This window comes from Glycine max, chromosome 3 (assembly GCF_000004515.6).
Source record: "Glycine max cultivar Williams 82 chromosome 3, Glycine_max_v4.0, whole genome shotgun sequence".
NCBI classification, from domain to species: Eukaryota; Viridiplantae; Streptophyta; class Magnoliopsida; order Fabales; family Fabaceae; genus Glycine; species Glycine max.
This window is the reverse complement of record NC_016090.4, coordinates 41,605,454-41,629,129: the sequence shown is the minus strand read 5'-3', so window position 1 is coordinate 41,629,129 and position 23,676 is coordinate 41,605,454. Positions and strand designations below refer to the sequence as shown.

The window sequence follows — 23,676 nt, the reverse complement described above, 5'->3', positions numbered from 1 at the left end:
GCATTGAGAATTGTGTATGAGGATGCGAAAAACGGATATTCAAGAACGGGATTTGGATGCGATACGTGTCCCGTTTCGATTGACAAGAAAAGCTTCGTTGCACACCACGCCAGCCAAGCCATTATATATGTTATCATCCTCTATCCCTCTCGTCGCCTACCTCCTCTTCCTCTTCCTCTTCCTGCATTTCTCCGCGTGTGTGTATGTGTGTATACTCTCTCAAGTACGCACATACATACACATCCATTCGTACATAAATACTTATATCTCTTCTTCCTTCGCCGTTAATTCTCTGAATCCCTAGCTCTTCTGTTCTCCGATCCGATCATGGCCTCGCTTGTCAACAACGCTAACGGCGCCGTCAATGGTTTTCCTGGAATATCCCAGAAGCTCATTATCGATACCGACCCTGGGATCGGTTAGTTTTCACCTTTTTTTTTTTTTACCGACTCTGCTCTTAATCCATTTCGTTATTTACTACCTTTTCCCTGAATTTCTATCACCGCTTCAGTAATTCCGAACCTAGCATTTCTGCTCCTTTTCTCCTTCCGTTATAAAAACTGAGGTAGAATTTGAAAATTGATTTGTGAAATTGGAGTTTTATTTTTTGCAGTATTTTAGATTGGTGATGCCAGATGAGAATCGATCATAGAAATTCCTTGTATTGATATCTGGATTGTGACTTTTCATTGGTTTTTGAAAGTTAGATTTTGGTTTATTTGTTTCATTAGTGAAATAGGAATGACATTTTTGTGATTCTGCAGATGATAGCATGGCCATTCTTATGGCTTTTCAAAGTCCAGATGTGGAGGTTCTGGGTTTGACAACCATTTTTGGTAATACAACTACCGAACTTTCAACACTCAATGCTTTGCTTTTGGTATGTGTTCATTTTCAAAATTTCCGTTGTGGTCCTGTTTGGATAAACTTCACTATGAATTTTTCTTGCAAGTTAAAATCAACTTATGCTCCTTAGTTCTTGGAAAAGTTACATGAAATGAGCTTTTATGAAAACTAAATGCAAAAGTTAATTTTAGCTTACGACAAAAAAGTACAATTCATTTTATCTTCTTATTTTCTTCTACTGTGAGTGCTTTCAGAGAAGTTATTCAAATAGACTAAAAATTTTCATGTTTGTGGAAATGTGATCTTGATTGTGTTTTTAATGTGCAAAAAGGATAGTGTGAGATGGCAGGCCGTGAAGATATTCCAGTTGCACAGGGAAGCCATGAGCCATTGAAGGTAACTATTTTAATGTGTAGATTTAGCTTCTCTAATGTTGATTCGGTCAATTTAGGTTTTAATTGGATGTGGGCTTTGTTTTCGGCTACATCCAATTGAACTCGGCCTGATCTGACTTCTCCTCTTTTTTTTGTTCTCTGATATTAATTATGATTTATTTTCTGCAAAAGGGTGGAAAGCCTCGTGTTGCTGATTTTGTTCATGGTAAAGATGGACTAGGGAACACATTCCTACCCCCACCTAAAGGTGAGAAAATTGAGAAAAGTGCTAGTGAGTTTTTGGTAGAGAAAGTCTCTGAATATCCTGGTGAAGTATCTGTGCTAGCACTTGGACCACTAACAAATTTGGCTTTGGTAAGCTGTACATTGTTGATTTGTAGTACTCTATGGTCCCGTCCTTCATAACTTCAAATTGTAGTTGCCTACGTTTGTTGATTTGATAGTGTCACTTCCATTATTAGGCAATCAAAAGGGATTCTTCCTTTGCAAGCAAAGTGAAGAGAATAGTTATACTTGGTGGTGCATTCTTTGCCTTGGGGAATGTGAATCCTGCTGCAGAAGCCAATGTAAGTGGTGATTTCTGTTTGTTGTGTTTCTTGGAATAGGAAAAAGAATGCAGACTAATTTTCTTTGGGCCTTTCCATTTATATTTTGTATATCTTTGAAAAAATATGCAAACTTACAAATCCAATATTGAGCTCCTTGACTTAGTGACTTTGCCTTCTTTTTTTTCCCGAGGATGACATTAAAAATATGTATAACACTAATTTATTTATCAACGAATGCAATTATGTACATAAGTAATATTAATTTATCGGTTTACAGTTTACACACTAAGTAATATAGCTTGCAACTGTTTTACTTAAATAATATTGCAAGCATTTCTCTTGGTTGTGGGTGGGGAGCAGCAATTAATGGTCGTAACGGCTAATAAATGGATTCCATTCTAGGCTAATCTCAATAATTTGATTTCATTTCAAATGGGTCCTAGTCCAAATGACTATTCTACTTGCAGATCCATGGAGACCCGGAAGCCGCAGATATTGTGTTTACCTCTGGGGCAGATATTGTTGTTATTGGAATAAACATTACAACCCAAGTCCAATTCACAGGTAGTATTGTGATCCCAGTTTGTTCCAATTTCCGGTCTATCTTGAGCTATTTGCTGTTATTCTAAGTCAGGCACATTGTCTTTTGATTTCAGATGCTGATCTCCTCGAACTGAAGGAATCTAAAGGAAAGTATGCTCCCTTCTTGAGTGACATATGCAAATTCTATAGGGACTTTCATGTAAAATCTGATGGTGTCCACGGTAATTTTCATTCTACTTCAATGTCACAAGTTATGGTTCTACTTTTAAAGTTGCCATGAGATGATGATTTATTTGGCTTCTTTCAGGAATTTTCCTCCACGATCCTGTAAGTTTTGTGGCAGTTGTGCGTCCAGATCTTTTCACATACAAGAAGGGGGTAGTGAGGGTAGAAACACAAGGCATCTGTGTTGGGCATACACTTATGGACCAAGGATTGAAAAAGTTTGTCCAAATTTACAACTACTATTATTATGCACTTTTTTTTTGTTAATAATTTTGTGCTCAATATAATTGGATTCATTCATGCAGCTGGAATACGAGCAACCCATGGACGGGTTATTCTCCTGTTGCAGTTGCTTGGACAGTGAATCTCGAGGAAGTTCTTGATTATATCAGGGAGCTGGTGATGAAACCCTGAAGTATAGGCATTTGTACTACCCTTCTGACAGACAAAAAGCATTGGAAAGTGATAGGACGATAGCTTCTTATTTGCAAAAATATGCATAAGGTCATTTTCTTTATTTCATTCAAGGTCACAATGAGTTCTTACCCCGTTTAATATTATAAAGTTCATGTACCAATGAAATTCTCTTTACATGAACTTATTTGTGTTTGGATTTCGCTACTCTTATTTGAGAAGAAAGCAGTCATTCTTTACTTTTCCTACCTCTGAACTTGCATGTTGCTTCTTAGTTCTTACTATGGTATTATAGAATTTCGGTTTGAAAATCGCACTAAAGACTTCTTCGCTTGTACCAAGAATATTCATAATTCCATTATTATCTCAGTTCTGAATTCTGAAATATATATGTTACGAGTTGTCTGGCTATGCCATCATTTTCATATTGCTATGCAAGATTCTTAAGAATTTGACGAATTGCATACGTTTGTTTATGAAGTTAACGTAATATTCGAATATGAGTATATGCCTCCTATAAAAAACAAAGAGCATGAGCTGTATGGTAATATAAAATATAAGATTTCCTAGTCCGTGAATTCCAATTTAACATGATTTTTTTCCTTAATTTTGATGCTAAATTATAAACGATGAAGTTGCTTAAGTGGTGGGAATTCTACCATAATTATTTTTAATAAAAAAACTAAAAGAAATAGACTCTTGTATAGTATAGATTAGAGAAGTTATACTTTTAAGAAGAAAAAAAATAACCAAAAGGCATGGATAAACACTTTCTAAATTCGACTAAACAGATATTCTTTCCTAAAGGCATGAATATATATTCTATATAGGTGGAGTAATATACTTAAGTATGTGTTAATACTTGATATGTCGAGCACAAATAAATTCCAAAAAAGTCCTGCCAAGTGTTCACACAATGATATTACTCTACGAACTTTACATGCTATCAAAGTTAAGTATAATACTCAATATTTCTAGTAACTTCTAGTTATTTAATAAAACCTTAAATACGTTTTTACTTTTAAATTTTTTAAAATTACTTTTAGTCTCTCTCATTATTTATGTTGATGGTGTTATATTTTATGATGATTTTACATTGTCAGAAATATATATATTTTTTTATTTTTTTCTTTAAAATGATTTGTAAAGTTTAAAATCACTAGAATAGAATATGTAAAAAATTACAACAATTTTACATTTATATTTATATTTTTCTTCTTTAAAATTACCATAATATATAAGAAACGGTCACCAAACCAAAATATTTTAGTGGTTTAAAATTATCAAAAAAATATTTTTCAAAAAATAAATTTTGGTGGTTAAAAATCACCACAAAATATGAAACTATGAATATAATGAATAAAGAGAGAATAAAAATACATTTTCAAAAATTTGAGGGATTAATAAAAATATTTTTTTAAGAACTAAAAAAATAATTACTTAAATTTAAAGTACTAAAAACATAATAATTAAGCCCTTTAATAAATATAAGATATTAAACTTCGTAATTCTCATATTTAACTACTGGGTTCAATTACATTTTTATGCATTTATTATGATTAATGTATAATTTCACTCTACTAATTTTACTTGAATTTTCATTATAAGAAAATTTGTTATCACTAGCTGGCAGGCAAAAATATTAATAATAATACAGTTGGCTAAGTCAATATAATCCAGGGCAGTGAGGTTGAAACTTTTGAATTTTCAATATGATTTATAGTAATAGATTTTTCGTCAATAATTTGACCTGGGTGACACTAACAGAAAAGCCCATAGTAATCAACAGATAAAATTGAGAGAATGTTTGAATTTTTCAACACAATTTATAGTGGGCTTTTCTGTGGATAGTACTAAACGCTAAGCCCTAGACTGGGCTGTTATTTCCTGCACCCCAACTGTTTTATGCACTTCTTTTGGGCTTTTAGAATTATCAATCCAAAATGAAAAATTACATTTTAAAATGCATTTTCTTTTTCGGCTTTTAAAATATCAATCCAAAAGATAAAAAAATATTATAGAAAGGATAGAGGAAGCAACAATCCCTAGATTATATGCAACTTAAAAGAAGGAAAATTTGAATTTTTGACAGGATTTATAGAAGATTTTTTCCCTTGGTAATTTGTACTAGGCTAAGCTAAGCCCACTGTACATGAATTATAAAAAAGTATTATATTATATATATATATAATACAATTACTAATCATAATCACTTATAAAAAACGAGAGGAGGAATCAGAAATAAAAACAATCTTTTTTTTTTCAGAGAGATATAAATAATATTTATAATTTTTTTTCAACGATTAAAAACCCAGAAAAGAGAGAAAACCTCAAGTTTGTTGCGTCTTGGGATAGGGAGCTGATGCAGTGGCAAGTTGGCGGGGTTACGGTGATCTAGAAAAGGAGCTGTCATAGTGGAAGGTGGCGTGGGAGCAGCAGATTAGGAAAGTGGGAGAAGAAAGAAGGGAAAGAAGATGAACTGTTCAATCATATGCACATATTATTTAATTTAATGTATATAAAATTAAGCAATTATTGTATGTCGTCGTTCGTTCATATATTCAGTCCACAAGTCGTTCTGGAGTAGTTTTAACTCCATTATATTTTGTGATTGCTACTTCTTTACAAGTGAATTTATCTACAGTTATGATTGAGAATTATTGGCGCTCTCTAATTCTTGAATTGATTTTGCATGCACATCAATTAAGTTTGAAGAGAAGTGTATGATGGCACCACCCTTATCAATTTAAAGCCTTACTAGATCAAGAGACAAGAGTATCAAGAAGAACTAGCAGTAACACAAGTTCTGGTTGAGTAGTTGAAACGTGAAAGAAAGGATAAGGAAATTAAAAGCTTGGCGTTGAAACAAGCAAAGTCAAACCAAAACGCAAAGATATTAACCTCATTAAACAAAGCAGTTAAACCAACTCGTGTCCCTTTTTTAGTTGAACAAATTGGCATTTACCTACTTCGATGAAGGAACCACTTCAACTTCCACATAGGATATATTATCCCACTTCAACAACCTGCGAAGAAAGTAAACTCTTCCCTTAGTATATATAACTCCTCAAGTTATAATGGCCAATGGTATGGGTTTTAAATATATCTGATAAAGCATGGCAGAGAAGATATCTTGGTGCTGTGTTCTGTTTATGGCAATAATTTTAGTGTTGAGCTGCTGCGAGTCAAGCACAAACGAGTTCAGGGTTCAGATGCTGATGCAGAGGAATATCAACAACAACAACAACAAGAAGGCGTGTGATGAGATATACGTGGTTCGTGAGGGAGAGACTCTGCAAACAATTAGTGAAAAGTGTGGGGATCCATATATTGTAGAAGAGAATCCACATATTCAGGACCCTGATGATGTTTTCCCTGGCCTCGTTATCAAGATTAATCCTTTCACGAACAGATAGAAAGTCTTTATATTTTATGGTCTTGTAGAAGAAGATTACAAATGGAAGAGGTACGGTTCTTCGACTTTACGTAAAGAAAACTAGAAAAGTCTCTCATATGTGCTCGGTTTATGGCAATTAAGAACAAATATGTCGTCTGTTAGACTGGAAGCATCAAGGGTGGTACTGCATCATCAAACTCCTTGGTTGGTAGGGAAGGGTGGTGATTTTTCGTATTCCTTTTTTACATCATTTTACTTCATGAGGAAGATTAAAAAAGAAAAAAGAATGTAATGTGGATGTAAAATGTGTGGAACGAAAAAATCAAAGCTTTTAGTTGTAAGTATAAAATAAGGGTAATTGTAAAGATACATGATAGGTCATTTGATCTCTTTTTATATGACTTTATAATTTTTTTTTTGTTTTTTTAATCCATTACCTTTTCCGGAAAAAAAAACTGATCTCAAAATAAGGTGAACGGTAAGGGTGTAGTCGGTGGAACTCCATTGTTTGGAATTTATAGCAACAAAGGAACAAAATGATATTTGGAGAACAAGATTCGGAAGAGGAAAAACTTTGACATAAAATTCTTTTTGAGATGTGACCATGGCCAAAGACATATCAAAGTGACTTTGATATATCCTTTTAACAATGACAATTTGATCCCGGAATTACTTTGGTAATATGATGAGGAATAGTTGTTTTGGATTGTTTTGCTTCTTAGAATTTGTATCTTCTCATATGCATATGCTTAAGTGCATAGGTCAAACTACATCTTCTAATTAATGGAGTAATTTTTCATGGCATGCCAACAAGTTATTTGTGGTGGCGGGTACTTTATTTAACAAATGAGCAAGTGGTTGCATATAGACCAGTCCACCGCGTTTTCTCCATAAGCCAACAACAATAGAGAGAATTTGGTCATTATTTTTTTTTTAATTTTAATTGTACTAAAGTTACTTATTGAGGGACGTAGGTAGTATATTTATTTCTTATGTATACCTTTTAATCTATATTTCTATTTCTAAGGTACAACCAAGCACGGTATAAACATCGATCATTTTATTCATTTTCACCATCTAGGAGTAGGAAAGGACGTCTTCATTAATTACATGCGATTTTATCAATTTTCCAAACATGGCATTGACCGATTGATTTTTAGTTTTTTTACTGTAAGAGGAGTCCTTGTCATCCCACAATCCTGCACAGTCTATGTTTCTAGTAATTTTTAAGCGTGAGAAAATAAAAGAAATAATATTTAAAACATAATTTAATTAAAATACATTATCATTCGGTCCCAAATTATTATATATAATAAATTTATTACTTTTTTTTTATAACAATCACTTTTGAAGTCATACTTAAAATCATTTTTAATTACTTGACCAGTTGACCGTATAGAAGTTTGACCATGAATGGAAATTAGTTTCCTTATAATGTTGACAAAATTTTCAAAAATTATACTACTAATTTAATAATTATATAGGTCAATTTCAGAAATTAGAAAAAACTTGCTTTGCTCTCGTCTCACTCCCTATAAAACTAAAACGCATATCTAGTTTCTCTCGTCACTTCCTTCGCACACCTCTTGGCCATCCCTTCCCTCCAAACCAAGTTTTTCTTTCTGTCTTACACGTCAATTTTCCTCTCTTCAAAACACTTTCACATGTTCTCATGATGAACTCGCACAAGCAATTCTTCCCCCTCCTCTCACTTTTCTTAGTTCTCTATCTCTTAGGTATAATAATATAAGCACAAATAAACATATATACCCCATATTTTGTTGTCCTTTGTTTTCTTATGGGGTCTTTCTTATCTAATTGAAGATAACCTTTTTTTTTTCTTTAACCTTATTACAGGACAAAGGGTAGTGCTGCAAGCTGAAGCTCACCCTCGACATCGTCCAACAAAATTGTTCGTTTTCGGAGACTCATATGCTGACACAGGAAACATTCAGAAAAGTTTCTCAAATTCATGGAAGGACCCTTATGGCGTCACCTTTCCCGGCAAGCCCGCCGGTCGTTTCTCCGATGGTAGAGTCCTCACCGATTACATCGGTAAGTGCAACTCAACACTTCTCATCTTTTTTTTTTTGCCTCACTATTTTATCTTCAGCTTTTCTTTCTCTACAAAAGTTTCTGCTTTTGGACCTGCTTTGTTTCATTTCATATATAATTATTGCATATTATAATGTAAATACTAGTATGCTAGAGTGTTGATTATAGAATTTGAATTGGTGGGGTTCATTTCTCTGCTGGCCTCCCACTTTTCCTTTTCTCGTGCTAATTGTCTATCTAATATTGATTCTGACGTTGCGCTTTTCTCTCTTTTTTGCCATTAAAATGTTGCATTTTATTGTGCTTATGTTGTAACATGTCACTTTTTCCCAATTCTCTTTTTTCACTCTGTTTTGGTTTGTATGGCGCGTTGGAACTGTATTTTATCCCTCTTTTTTCATCTTACCGAATTATTTGTGGCATGTTCTTTACTTTCTGTCTTGACACCATGCTTTGGATGCAGACACTTTTGTCTTTATCATTACTAGTTGTAATCATTGCTTTAACATTCAGTGCTCCACTCTACTAATCACTTAATTGTGTTTTTCCATTACCGATCGACGGCGTCCTCCCTTAATTTCATATTTATGCCATACTTGTTTAGTTATTTATTTATGTCGTACATTTCATGGTATGATACTACATAAACTTTTACCGATCCACACCGTATTTGTTATGATTTTTTGAGAAAGTTTTGAAAAAATAAATGATTATTTTCTAAAAATATGAAAAAGTCAAACACGTATTAATTATGTGCCAAAAAGGAAAACTTATGTACGGTAGTAACTAATTAATTAATTCCATACCATTAAAATTGAATTGATATCGTTTTGCATGTAAATGCCCCTGCATATTCCATTTTTTCTTCGGTCAAATACCAAAGCGTCTTTGGCTTTGGGACATACTTATTTTTCTTATCCCAAAAATGGAGTCTTTTATCACTAGTGGTTCTGATAGAGACTTCTGCAGCTTTGTCAATAAAAGTAAAAGCGTTGTCTTACTTTACCAGGATTGCACCTCAACTCCAAAAACCAAAGTAGTTGATGCTAATAACAAATAATTAGAGACCTCTTGATTTTCTTTCATTTGTTTAATTATCAATAGTAGCTATTTGGTTCACTCAATTAAGAAAAGAATCTTAACAAGTTAATTTCCCATTCTTTAAAAGTATATAAAAGAGTGTCGTCAATAAAAACTTTTTTGAAGAAATATATTTTTTCCCAAACTTTTAGTGCAGAAAATTTAAAAAAACAAATATTAATCTTGCCATTTGTTTTTCTTTTCATGATTGGCTACCAGCCCTCATAATAATAACTATGTTAATTATGCTATCAGTTTTAATTATCTGATTAATGAAGTATATGTGTGGTTGTGATGCAGCTAAGTATTTGAGAGTGAAATCGCCAATCCCCTACAGATTGAGGAAACTGATGCCGCAACATCTGAAATATGGGATGAACTTTGCGTTTGGGGGCACTGGTGTCTTTAACACGTTTGTTCCACTCCCAAACATGACAACACAGATTGATTTCTTGGAGCAGCTCATCAAAGACAAAGTGTACAATTCCTTAGATCTCACCAATTCGGTGGCCCTTGTCTCTGTCGCTGGAAATGACTACGGTCGTTACATGCTAACAAATGGCTCCCAGGTAAATAATTATTTTGAGTTATTTATTCTAGTTAAGGACTTATTTCATGTGCTCTTCACTTTAGAGAAAACTTTTAGACACTATATTATTTACACCATGTTCAATTTAGACTCTTCCCTTTCTCCCCTAATTAATTTTTTATTAAACCTTGTTCATAATTCAAAATAACAGTAAAAGTCATAAAAAATTAAGTAAATTCAATATATTTTAGAATATAACAGAAGGCCCAATGTGCTTACATTTTCAATACTACTATATTTTAATAGGCTTACTTTTGGTTCCAATATAGCTTTTAGGTGAGAAGAAAATGGACCTTCACTTTTGATCCAACAATTGTCAAATTCTAACAACAGCCCAAGGAAATAAACAATATTATAAAGGACATACTATAATAAATAATTTAGCAAATTAATTGTTTCACCTGACGCCGAAGAGTTTTGATTAGGATAGAAATATGTCAAATAACTTATAAGAAATTTACGATTTAGCCTACATAAGGTTTGATTAGGGATATAGAAATGTCAGTCATGTTTAAATTTTTTTAAAAAATTATTTAAGTAAAATGGTTAGGCCATAAGCCTTAAAAAATTTATTAAGTCTAATAAACCATTCTTTTTATAAACCTAATCACAAAATTAGGCTTTTATACAAGTTTTCAACCTAGACTAGATCGACCTTAAAAAAACATGTGATAAGTAAATATGTCAGATTTAGACTTTATCTTTTTAGTCAAAGTCAAACTCAGGTTTTCCAAAGTCTAGTGTAATTTAGTTTATTTTTATCCCTTATTTTGATGAATGAATCAACAATGATGTTTAATCTATTTGTGACTGAAAATGAAGGTAGTTTTATTTGTTAAAGAATACTAGTAAAACACTAAAATCTTTGGGGTTGGGGTGCCACTCAGCAAAAAAAGAAAAGAGTAAAACAGTCTAATATATATTTTTAACATTATCTATAATTAGTTTTTTATAAGTTATAGAAATCTACAAAATCAAAATAGAAAGTCATTAAATAAAACAAAATTGTAATTTCCAATAAAACATACTCAACAGTAGAGACTTATTCAAAAGAATATGTTATTATCATTTATCTTTGATTGACAACTACCTTGTTAATTAATAATTGCATTTATATATGTATGTAGGGTTTACCATCTTTCGTGGCCTCAGTGGTTAATCAAACAGCGAACAATCTGATTCGCATCAAAGGGCTGGGAGTGAAGAAAATAGCGGTGGGTGCTCTACAACCCCTTGGATGCCTTCCCCCGCAGACAGCCACAACCTCATTCCAACGGTGCAACGCCACCTCAAACGCCCTAGTACTTCTCCACAACAGCCTCCTGAACCAAGCAGTAACAAAGTTGAACCAAGAAATTACCAAGGAGCGTTCCAGCTTCGTAATCCTCAACCTTTTCGACAGCTTCATGTCGGTGTTGAACAACCCTTCCACTCACAACATTCGGAACAAGTTGACGCCGTGCTGCGTTGGCGTGAGCACTAACTACTCGTGCGGGAGCGTGGACAAGAACAATGTGAAGAAATATAGAGTCTGTGATGACCCCAAATCTGCTTTCTTTTGGGATCTGGTGCACCCTACGCAGGCTGGATGGCATGCAGTGTATAACAAGTTACGAACCATGAATGATCTTCAACACATTCTTTACTAGCTAACTACCACCCAGGAATTGCTTCGTACTGTTGTTATCACTTGCTCTTTTTTTGGTTTGTCTTTAAATAATGCACGTCTTTTTGGTAATTAGATTGTTCCTCAAATAGTGTTTAATTTGTTTATTCGGACTGTGGCCTGTGCAAATAGAATATTCTCAAATGAAATTTGGATCAAACCTAGATATGCTTGGCCTTACCCATTGTTTTTTTGGTACATATATAGGAATAATAAGACCAAAAAAAAAAGCCAGCTAGGAAGCTTGAATTAAATCATATCATCATAGCGTCGCCATTAATTGTTTGAATGAGATGCTGAGAATGTATGTGCCAAAACTAACGAACAAGCTAATAAAAATTGAAGTTGGTTAAAAATTAGAACTTGAAAGTTGATAACTTAGTTAGTTGAATTAAAATTGTTTATAAAACTAGCTAATAATTGCAAATTGATATAAAAGAATACATTAATCAATTATTATCATTTAAAAATAGAAATTATCATATATTTTTAAATAATTATCAATTTTAATATTTTATTTTATTATACATAATTTATATTCTTAAAATTAGCATTTTTATAATTTTATTCCAATTTTGAAACGTTTTTATCAAATGATGAAATGCGATAATATAAATTGTTTTATATTATAATTTTGATGTTTTTGTGTTATAAACACTAGTAAAAAAATATGGATCTTATAAACAAGTTTTTACACCAATTGTTAAATAAATTATATTAAAAAATAGGAGGACAGTTTTGTAATAAGTGAAACGTTATTCCGTCGCTTGTAGCCAAACCGGTGAACAGGAGATTCCACATCGGTTTTTCCTCAACCGATGTAAAATATTCTGACAAATACTTACCCTTCTTCTTCGTGTTTTTTGGTCCCAGCCACCATCACTCCGACCCAAAAGAAGACCATTGATATCTCATGATCTTTACCTCCAGCGCCTTAGACACAACCATAATTGACAGATACTTCCTAATAAGCTTCCTGAATTTTGTATTAACTAGGATCATCACACTCTATAAGAAATAACAATATTCTCAGAAAATGAAATGAATTCAATTAATTAAAACATCCATATTCATATGCAACTCTCACTATATGGTTGCGTTTAAGGCCTTAATTACATAGTCAATAATAATAGAATGTAACAGGGGAACAACTTTCTCACTCCAATAAACCACTTTAACAAGGAAAATGAGCTAGACCATCAACTGCTTACTGATATATTTCCCAACCTGTTACAGACTTACAGCAACTAAGACTACGAAATCTGTGCACAATCTTGAAGCACAAACTGTAAGATAAAAAAATAGTAAAAACAAAAAAAAAATGAAACTAAAAACTAGTTTTTTTTTTTATCAAGAACTACAAACTAGTTTAAATAAGGCATAAAACAACTAAAAAATGTTTCAATATTTTTTATTTTGCCTTTGAAAAATATTCCAAAAACTACTCTTATCATCTAATTTTTTATTTTCTTATTTTTAAAAATAGAAAATAAATTTCAAGAATATAAAACAAACACTATCGTAGATGCAAGTTTCTCTTTTTCATTTTAGAATTTCATACTGCTTTTAATTTTTTCATGAAACATAGCATATAATTAATGAGCCGATTACGTTTTTGTATCTGCTAAGCAGTGCCTCCAAATAATAGATTCCTATTTTATTTTTTTTGGCAAAGCAAAGAAATATTATTAACAGGTCACCATCACAGGCACAAGCTGTACCTGCATGACCACAAAAAAACGAAGTCTGCTAAAGAGCAGAACCCATTACAGGCCGAAAACCAACAAACTTAATCCGCAGAACAACCAAAAATCCATAAAGACACAGTTAACATCATAATAAAATAAAAACCAAAGCTGCTATGCCTTCACAGAAAAGCACAGTTTCTATGAATTTTGAATCTTAAGAACCAACAAAGAAGATAAATATTTATATTATATTAAATTTACATAATTATAAGAATCATTTTCTATTATTTTGAAAACAATCTATATAAAAAATTAATCTGTTTTTTGTCTGTAATTAACTAAAGACTTTAGTCTCATTTCAAACTATCATTAAAAAATCAAAAGCATACAAACATAATACTGTTAACTAAAAGTCTAGATTTATTGATATTTTACATTTAAAAAAAATAATAAACGAATGCATATATTTTAACATTCTATTAAAAATTTGAAAATTACATTAATTTCTAATAAAAATAGCCATATTTATCGTAATTATTAAAATTTATTCACCATCGATCTACCACGTTCATTCTACCAGTGCACTTAAACTTACATTCCTTTTCTTTCTATGGCTTTCACATTTGTACTTTCCTTTTCAAATATATCCTACTTTCCTTATTGGTTAATAGTTGCTATTTTTGGGGGTATATAATTGATGCATTCTTATATCTTTAGGATGATAGACGTTGATCTAGATCATTAGAGACATGTGGGCACTCGTTTAAGACCCACTGTAATTACCTTTTTCATTAAAGCATTTCTTTGCCAAATTTCCGTACTTCTTAGTTCTGGCCTTGACAAACATAATTATATAGAAGTGGAAAAAATATTGTTAATTAGTTTGATCATTTTGCAGACAATTTCTTTTTTCTGTTTGATTTGTCATTTTTTCCTTACACCAAAAATAGACTTAAAAAAGAAACAAAAATATTTGCATGAACACGCAAATGCTAAATTTTGCATATAAATATTGAACTAATCCCAATACAGAAAATTAATTGAATAGGTGTTAAAGTTTACACCTAAAAATAAACACACCATTGTTTTTTCAAAATGTTACAGAATAAATATACTTTATATTGGCCATAATTAGAAAACAAGGTACATTAGTGAAATAATTCAGTAATTACTTTGATCTTATTTTTGTATTTTTTTTCTTTTAATTTTATTCTTATAATTTTTTATGAAAATATTAAATGATATTAATTTAATTTATTTGTTGTATACTTACTTAATAATAATTTCAATAAATGACATGATCTTGTAGTTTTAGCTTCCCAGCAAGTAATTCTTAATAAATCATAGTACATATTTTATTATAAACATTGATCATAAAAGGAGAAAATAAAAAATATATTAATACAATATACTTGATTGATATAATATACGTGACTATTATTATATTATTTTAAATATTTATAATTAAAATATTAAAAATTACTTGGACATTTAAGTTTGATTAAAGCATTAAATTAGAAAAATATAATTTATTTTATACATTACTTTGTGTAAACGAAAGTCCAAGTGTTGAGTTTCCAGATACTTTGTTTGTACCTAGAGTTGTGTATATTTAATTTTCAAGCAATTAACAAATTAATTTAAATATTTGTGATATGCAAAATTAAAAGTAAATTGACATAAAATTAAACTAATTATCTAACACGTGCAAGGCGAGGAAAACAAACACCCGATGTGGTAAAGCGACAATTGATGTAGAATACAAATATGTTGGAACTTAACCTATCGAAACTACTCTTGTGCGTCGTTAGGTCGAGTCTCAAAGCTTCCACAACCCGCGCAACTTGAACTCCAAAGGTCACTTTTGGCTGTTGCTACGAAAGTAGCCAGGGTCTAGGTTTATTGATGAATTTAAAACAAAAAGTCTTTCATCCTTCCACGACAGTTTTCACAAAATCATCTTAAAAAATATCATTTTAAGACGATTTTTGCAAAACAATCTTAAAAAAATACCATTTTAAGACGATTTTGTAAAATCGTCTTTGTTGATAAACCTTATATTTACAAAATTGTCACCACCTTATATATTAAGATAATTTTGCGAGAATCATCGTTGAAGGTGTATCATAAAAAAAATGTTTTTTTAGTAGTGTAAATCCAACAATTTTTTATTGATTTAATAACAAACTATACTTATGCACAACAACAGTTATCACTCAGAAAGGAAAAATATTGAATAATCTTGACATGAATAATTAAGATAATTCAAAGAAAATACACATAATCGATAAATGTTGGTTGCATTGATAAGGATCACACATCCAACTCATATTCTTAGAAGATGTGAGTTTGAATTTGGTTATTCTCAATGTGAAAACTTTAATAATTAATGATCTATAAGCATAAGTATATTTGTATTATATATTACTAAACTATATCATCACACATTAAATGACATCAAATTACATGCTCATCTTCGTTTAAAAAATTGTGAAATTACATTGTTTTGGAGTATGAATATAAGCAATATTTGAAAGCAAGATGTGAAGATATACTTAATTTCTTGCAGTACCCGATGTTGAGCATGCATATGAGAGTCATCCATCCCCACTTGCCAGCGGGGACATGATCCACAACATGGAGAGAATTGAGATGAGAGATTTCACTTGGTAGCTAGCAGACAATGGACGCTGGACCATGCCATGACCCATCATGCACGCCACTGCCATTCTGGCTGGCACTACGGCATAGCCAAGCGCTATTTTACACCAAACCAAAATTGTTGTACTCAGCAGACTATTAATTACCATAATAATAATTGCTCCGTATATGGGTCCTATACATGATATCATGAATGACGTTCTTTTCATGCCTTCTTTTGCTTTACCCATTTCATCGTAAGCCTTTTCTTCTCCATAGAGAATGACGAACGAGGACCAAATCCTGTGCACCATATAATATAGTCTGATCTGCAATAATATGTGCCACATATTAAAGAAAGCGACCAAAAATGAGTTTCAAATGGGTTTGCTTTCCTTCCACGAGTCCATGATTAATTAAAACAGTGTTTGATTTATTATTTTTAGTTTAAAAGTTATAAATAGAAATATGAATTTAAAATTAAAATTATTTAATAATTTTTCCAAGTTAAAAAGAAAACTTAAGATAATTTTTTTTAAAACGTGTCCTAAATCTTGAGATTTAGATTTTTAAAAAATAAGTTTCGGTGCTCGACCTTGTTATTATTTTAGAACAATAATGAAATGAATAAAAAAAAACCATCCGTTGTAACTAGGAGTACTGCAGGAGAATTAAAATTATTAAAACATAATTATTGACAAAATATACTTAAATATGCAAGAGAGAATAAATTAACTAGGATCCGTGTTGTCTAACTTAACTAGTAACAAATTCTCACTATTTGACTTTTTTTTTTTTTGGTATGCAAATTGAGGAAATAGTATTAAACAGAGATCGCGTATAAGTGATAGGGTGATACCTTCTCCCGAAAAGTACAATGAAAACATACACATATAGCTCCATACGAATTATCTTCGGTTACGAAATACTACTTAAGAAGACCAGAGTAAAACAAGTGAGCCAATCAATAACACAAGTCCCAGGCTTACTATCAGAACACAATATAATATATCCTAACTCTGTTAGGTCTCCTCTTTTATAGCCAATACCCACCAAAATACAAATTAAATACAGCCTGCATTGCATGATAACTCTGTTACAATCAGAGAACACTAATGTTTGACTATTTGTGAATCGTGTCCGTTGTGAATAGGATCTCTAACTGCCTATGGTAACCGAATTTCTTGCCCAAAATTAATGAAACAAAACCTACAAAGATTTTATGTATCTTAAAGCTCTTTTCAGCATTAATTACAACTTTACAACTCTGCAACTTGGACCTCACCAGTTACCTTACTTGAACTTGAAGACCTCTTCTTGGAAATATCGAACAGTAGCTTGAAAATATGGCTTCTTAGGATCGTGATGAAAAAGTTGGGTAAGCAAATAGTAAGGGGACCACTGTTCTTCAAAAGTTATATGATTGGCATAGGAGAATATGACGCGTTACCACACACTCAACTTTTATATTGTTCCAAGTTCTTGAGTTATGATCAGCAGATTTCTCAATTAGTGTTCATTATTAATGTTTGATAGAAGTTCAAAAGAATTATGAAATGATCGTCTCTAAATTAATGGCTTAAATTAGGGTAAACATTTATTGGAAATCGTGCCATTTAATGCATTGGTAATATTACACTATTTAATAATTTTTTACTTTTGATCTTGTAAGAATATTCTTATAATAATGTTCAGCATTTTTTTAAAACTTAACTACATCTATACTTTTTTTTTTATTTAATAAGGTACTATTATACAATCTAAAAAATGGAATTAACACTACTAGAAAAAAGTCATGATGTTTTTAAGTCGTTTTTGAAATCATCGTCGTAAAAAATTAATATTTTTCACGACAGTTCCTAAAGCATCTTAGTATGTTCATGCCTATATTGGTTTTGCAAAAGTGTCTTAAATTATTTTATTTATTGTTCTAATTTTTTTAAAAAGTCAGGATTTTAAGACAATGTTTATAAAAATCGTCTTATAATATATATATCGATGTTTTTTTTAGAAAAATCGAAGTTGTTTATATTTTTTTAATGTTTTTATTTTATTTTATAACATACTCAACCTGAAATTTCCCAAATGAATTTTATTTATTATGATTTTTTAATAAGCTCTAAATGTCGGTGAACTGACACCCAATTTTAGAATAATAAACCATTGATATGCCTAGAACACAAAAACCAGTTCAAATAAATGAACATTGAGGAAGACATGGAATAGAATAATAAATATATACAAATATATATAAAGAATATCACACAAGCACACAGTCAACTTTAGAATGAAAATTGTGTACTTATGAAAAATAGTAGCGAACAAGAAACAAAAAAATATTAGCGTTCAAAATTAAGAAATAAAATCTAGTATAATTGATTCATATGCATGTGTCCTTAAATCTATGAAAACTCTACAAAGAGTTGAAAACTTGCAACTTCATTTGAAAACACAATATAGCCTCAAAACAACAGCAACAACGAAAATTTGTTCCCTACAATATCCCATTGGGTACATGAATCACACATTATCAATGGACACATGACACCATTGGGTACAATATCCCTAAACTATTATACCAAAAACTATTATACAAAATTTAATTAAAGGGAGAAAGACTACATCAAAGTTATATTTCAATCAAGTTTGCACAAATATTCACAGGCCTGCAAGTGCAGAATGAAAGGCAACATCATTACCCAGGATTTTGATTTCCTTTGACAAGCTTTTGTCCATACTTACGCTAGTGGGCAAATGTGGTTCAACTACGAAGCTCTCTTTCTTCATGCAATAGCAAATTAATGCAGAAACATTTTAGTTGCCTTTCCATTTGATATGACCATAAAGACAAAATTGGATAGAGTTTAAAACCTTCTTTTCGGTTCCAATTCATCATTCTCAACTTTGTATTAAGTCGACACAAGTGCTTAAGCGGTTCCATCTTCATGACCATCATTACTGGCAAGTGTAGAAGAAAGTTGTGGAGTGTCCTCCAGTTCAAACATACATAGAGATTTGGCTTTGTTAGTTGACATAGGATCTAACAGAGCTGTCCCAACAGAAGTTGATGATGTTTTATCTTGTCCATCAGCCTTCCAATCAAAACTTAGTTTTGTATCTTTTATTCTTGTTTGAATATTTGTCCAAATTGTTAACTGCTGTTAGAAAAATATAACTCAATTAAATAGGCATTATACATATAGGATAAGTTTTCCAGAAATTGGACACAACAAGCTTGACTTGATATTTGTATAAATTTGTTTAAAATTAATTGAACAAACTACTATACCCTATTCTCTACATCCAATTGAGACAAATTTGGTTTTCAATCTTCTAAACAACTACTGAAAAAGGGAGGCATAGATTACAAAAGTAATGCATCAGCAGCAACAGTAAGCATCGACAATTTAACAAAGAAAGGCTTTAAAAGCTTTTTTTTTTTTTACTTTCTGTTGGGGTTGTTTTGTGCTAGATGTTAACCTATTGGCAAGTGCACCAAATTGTCGCATGTAGTAAAGTAAAATGGAAGTCCGAGTGTCGAGTCCATATGAACTTTGTTTGTACTTAGATTGATACAAACCTAATTTTCAAGCAATTGATAGAAAAGATAAGGAATTGTAAGTGGAAAATTTGAAAGAAAGAAATAGAAGATAAAAGACAAGAAAAGTAAACAAGTCTAAATGCAAAAGAAGACTTCAGAATTTAAATATGTTGGGACCTAACATGCCTAACTACCCTTGATACAATATTAATGTGTTTCTCTATTTAATACTATTCTAATTTCCACTCACATCTACTATGATACTCAACCCTGATCCCTCACGACGAAGAGCTTAATTTATCTATTCTCTCTCTCTCAAATCCCTTTGTAGTGATAAAATAATAAATTGCATGAAGTTTAGAGATGTATGCATAGGCTAAACAATATCATTGTATCTCTAGCAATTATTTGTTTAGATACTCTTTCCCAATTCTTTAGAAATTAAACACTTCCAAATGCCTAATTCCTAGATAGATGCACGAATGATCAGGCCGTAACAATGAATATAAAGTGTAGGAAATAAACAATAAAAATTGGCATTGCATTTAATAGATAGTAAGGAAAGATCATATTACAAGGGCATTGACTGCTAAGCTCCTAATAATGGGGGTTTAGCCTCTCATTGTTATTAGAGGCTTTACACTTTAGGGATTGATGTGGATAGAAGAAGAAAATGGATGGATAGAGGAGGAGAAATGGATAATGGATATAGAAAGATGATTTTCCCTATTTGAGATACTCAAGCTTTGGATTTATTCATTAGAGAGCTAGGTTTTACACTTTAGGGATTGATGTGGATAGAAGAAGAAGAGGAATGGATAGAGGAGGAGAAGGGGATAATGGATATAGAAAGAAGGTTTTCCCTATTTAAGATACTCATGCTTTGGATTTATTCATTAGAGAGCTCTGAGTTTCAATGTGTCTTTTTCCTTTGTTTCCTATTCCTTTTATAGGCCTAAGGTAGCTTAAAATCCACGCAGCCTCGCACTAAGCCGGCCTTCTAGGCTTAGCTAGTATGACAGTAATCACGCGCTTACGCAGGCTTCGTGCTAAGCGTACCTTTGGACATCTTCGTGGGCCTTCTTCGTGCTAAGCTTGGGTTGGTCGTTAAGTAAGGCAACACGTTGGGTCTGTCTTGTGAGTTAAGTGAGTTGTTTCAATATTTAACTTTTACTTCAAGTTTTTGCATCAATTTTCATTCAAAGCACTTGTAATTTTCTTCTTTTGAATCTTGCTTGTAAAAAATTAACATGATATTAATTTCTTTATTATTTCATTAAAAATAACAATAAAGTAACAGAATTCTAAATATTCTTGGTCAAAATTGACTATCAATTAAATCCAAATTTTACAATTATCACTAGATTAGCTCATACTTTTCTTGGACTTGTGAATTGATGAATGTGAATTCTAAATTTCGAATTAGTGAATTCTCCCTTACCCTATTTTTTCTCTCTATCTCATCTTCCCCTTCCCCCCCCCCCCCCCTAACCCCCCATTTTTTTGTGAAAAACAAGCTAAGTTGCAAGAAATTATGGAAATTCCTTGTTTCCTTCCTATTACTATGGCAACATCAATTCCTACAACTTCACACAAAACAACACATTATAACACAACTTTTAACCCCTCAAAAAACAAAGAAAGTTTACACTACTATAGTGGTAAAGAAAATGCAGATCCTCGAACCCTTGACTTATTTCCACACAAGAGGGATGACCAAGATGGAATTTCTATTGCCGAGAGAAAATCATGTATGTTTTGTGCAAGTACTTCTATGGACACTGAAATCACCTCCAACAACCAGTTTTTTTTTAGTTTCTTCCTTTAAGAAACTGAAGGGATCATATCACTTTATATATGGTATGTCATGTCATGTGATTTTAGAATACATATATGCACTTGTTAAACCAAATAATAATAATATTGGTTGTAACGAATTATAATATATATACATGTTTTCTTTATTAACAAACATTAGTTTGTTAGTTTCGTTAGAAATATTAGTTAGAAGGATTTGAACCTGTAGCATCTTCCTACTCTTTCTTTTTCAATCACTAGGTTAAACTTATATCTTCCATATATACATGTCTATTAATTTATCTTTGTTTTTCTCCTTTTTTCACCGTTTTGGTTGGGACTCACAAACCTTTGGTTTCATTTTTTTGTTTGTTGTGAGTTAGTGATCATGTATGTACAAGTTTACCTACGCGTGCATGAAAACCTAATTTTTTTTTTGTCTTGTTGACTAACTAACTTCACAACTTTTTAGTTTTTGAATTGAGTCCCTAGTTTTTGGGAAAGACATGCTTCTGATAAACTCAATATCTTTTTAAAAAAAAAAAAAAAACTCGAGATGGAGAAACTCACACTATCTTTTTATGTAGATAATAATTTGCAAAACAAGGGTCGTTGTTTTTGTACACACACCACTATAGTAGAGTACCAAATTGGATCATGCTAGTATTGTTGATCTTTGCAAGGATCTTAGCAATATGGAAGGTGCCAAATTTGAGGGACAACTGCAGGAATTTGCAAATCATGCATTTATCTTGCGTTGTGAATTAGATGTCTACAATCAGGTGGAGTTGCTTTTGATGCAAAACTGAGGTATATTATATAGAGCACAATGGTCTCTATAATCTATCTATATATCTATAAACTAAAAACACACTTCGTATCCAACTCATGAAACTATATTCTAACTATACATCAATTTCATATTAAAGGGAGGGGGTACTCTCTGATTCTAGCACCAAACCTATATGACATGAGCTAACCTTAAATCCATCAACATAATGAACTTACACCTACCATTAATAAAACTTAATTCCATTCCAAAGCAACCATATATAGGGACCAAAGTACAACATTCCAAATCACCATCTAAAGAAAAGTTCAATGGTGTTCTATATGTTCCAACCAAGCACACACAGAAAAATATGTCATTAACACAAATTATAAGCAAACAAAGATAGGAAGATCATGAGGGAGAATGAGTAGGGAACACAAACCTTACAGATGGTGAGGCAGAGTGAAGCTACTGTGAGGGCGAGGGCATCCCACAATGATGACGATGACATGCACGAGCTTTGACCGCAATGTTGGACACCGACAGAGATGCTTTTTAGGGTGTGACTAAGTCGGAGAGACAAAGGGTGCAAAGAGGCTAAGGTACGAGTGACATAGAATGAGAGGTTACAACCACGCTTCAGAAAAAAAAAAAAAAAAAAAACACTTCCCTTTCAAAGATGATTTTTTAAAATCGTCTTTGAATTGTCGATTTCAAGCACCCGTATTTAAAAAACCATTGCCGATGATCAATTTCAAAGATGATTTTGAGAAAATCGTTGTTGAAATAGACACACTAATTATGAAAATGCCACCACCTACCAAATGACAATGATTTTGATAAAACTATCCTCGAATCACCGTCACAAACTCTATGTTTTGTATTAGTGTAATATCTTCATTCATATTAACATTATTTTTAACTTCTTACAGTAATTACCATCATTATTATTTCTGTATCATTTATGATATGTATATAAGATACTGAAAAAAAAAAGTCCGCAACAAAATTAATAATATTAATTAAAATATCTCATTTTAAAAAAAATATATGTAAAGAATAAAATAGTCTTTTAAAAGTAGAAAAATAGAAGGAATGTAAATATTATTTAAATATAAATTTTTATATCTTAGTTTATAGGGAAAAAAAATACATCCTCATGAAATAATATGATATTATGAAAGATCAAACCTTTTATTTTAAAAAAGGAAGAGAGTACTTTGTGTACTTTTTTGTTAATTATATATGTGTAAGATTTATCTTGTGGTAAATCAAAGATCTTCACCAGTTGTAGTGGCATAGGAGTAATACATGAGAGACAGAATTTTATAACTTCGTACTTATTTCAACTAAAGTCAATGGCAAGCCAATTGCGATGATTAATGGATTATCCTAAACCGTTGTATGAAGTTCCTCAAACGAATTTTTTATATTTTAAATGTTCTGATTGTTAGGAATAAGAATTATTATTTTCCAATAG

At 31.6% G+C, this 23,676-nt stretch overlaps 3 protein-coding genes across 3 annotated transcripts; all 3 read left to right on the top strand.

Moving 5' to 3' along the window:
• On the top strand, positions 1-3,219 carry LOC100818908 (uridine nucleosidase 1). Its single transcript, XM_041014146.1, has 9 exons — positions 1-418; positions 765-880; positions 1,183-1,242; positions 1,413-1,595; positions 1,703-1,807; positions 2,257-2,353; positions 2,446-2,553; positions 2,640-2,775; positions 2,863-3,219. Exons 1-9 carry the CDS (start codon positions 328-330, stop codon positions 2,969-2,971), a joined length of 1,005 nt encoding a protein of 334 aa, XP_040870080.1. The 5' UTR covers positions 1-327; the 3' UTR covers positions 2,972-3,219.
• Positions 3,220-4,634: 1,415 nt separating this feature from the next.
• Positions 4,635-6,797, top strand: LOC113001174 (uncharacterized). The gene has a single exon (XM_026127905.2). The coding sequence runs from the start codon at positions 6,088-6,090 to the stop codon at positions 6,385-6,387; it is 300 nt and encodes a 99-aa protein (XP_025983690.1). The 5' UTR covers positions 4,635-6,087; the 3' UTR covers positions 6,388-6,797.
• Positions 6,798-7,884: 1,087 nt separating this feature from the next.
• On the top strand, positions 7,885-11,938 carry LOC100818373 (GDSL esterase/lipase At5g03610). Its single transcript, XM_003521404.5, has 4 exons — positions 7,885-8,104; positions 8,226-8,423; positions 9,804-10,072; positions 11,220-11,938. Exons 1-4 carry the CDS (start codon positions 8,041-8,043, stop codon positions 11,739-11,741), a joined length of 1,053 nt encoding a protein of 350 aa, XP_003521452.1. The 5' UTR covers positions 7,885-8,040; the 3' UTR covers positions 11,742-11,938.
• Positions 11,939-23,676: the final 11,738 nt, after the last annotated feature.

What these genes read in the sequence shown, in the direction of transcription:
- LOC100818908 (XM_041014146.1), top strand. Translation starts at nt 328, where the DNA reads ATGGCCTCGCTTGTCAACAACGCTAACGGCGCCGTCAATGGTTTTCCT. An exon ending in CGATACCGACCCTGGGATCG is followed by an intron (nt 419 to 764) that starts GTTAGTTTTCAC and finishes GTGATTCTGCAG; the next exon opens with ATGATAGCATGGCCATTCTT. An exon ending in ATCCTGCTGCAGAAGCCAAT is followed by an intron (nt 1,808 to 2,256) that starts GTAAGTGGTGAT and finishes TTCTACTTGCAG; the next exon opens with ATCCATGGAGACCCGGAAGC.
- LOC113001174 (XM_026127905.2), top strand. Translation starts at nt 6,088, where the DNA reads ATGGCAGAGAAGATATCTTGGTGCTGTGTTCTGTTTATGGCAATAATT.
- LOC100818373 (XM_003521404.5), top strand. Translation starts at nt 8,041, where the DNA reads ATGATGAACTCGCACAAGCAATTCTTCCCCCTCCTCTCACTTTTCTTA. An exon ending in CTTAGTTCTCTATCTCTTAG is followed by an intron (nt 8,105 to 8,225) that starts GTATAATAATAT and finishes ACCTTATTACAG; the next exon opens with GACAAAGGGTAGTGCTGCAA. An exon ending in AGTCCTCACCGATTACATCG is followed by an intron (nt 8,424 to 9,803) that starts GTAAGTGCAACT and finishes GTTGTGATGCAG; the next exon opens with CTAAGTATTTGAGAGTGAAA.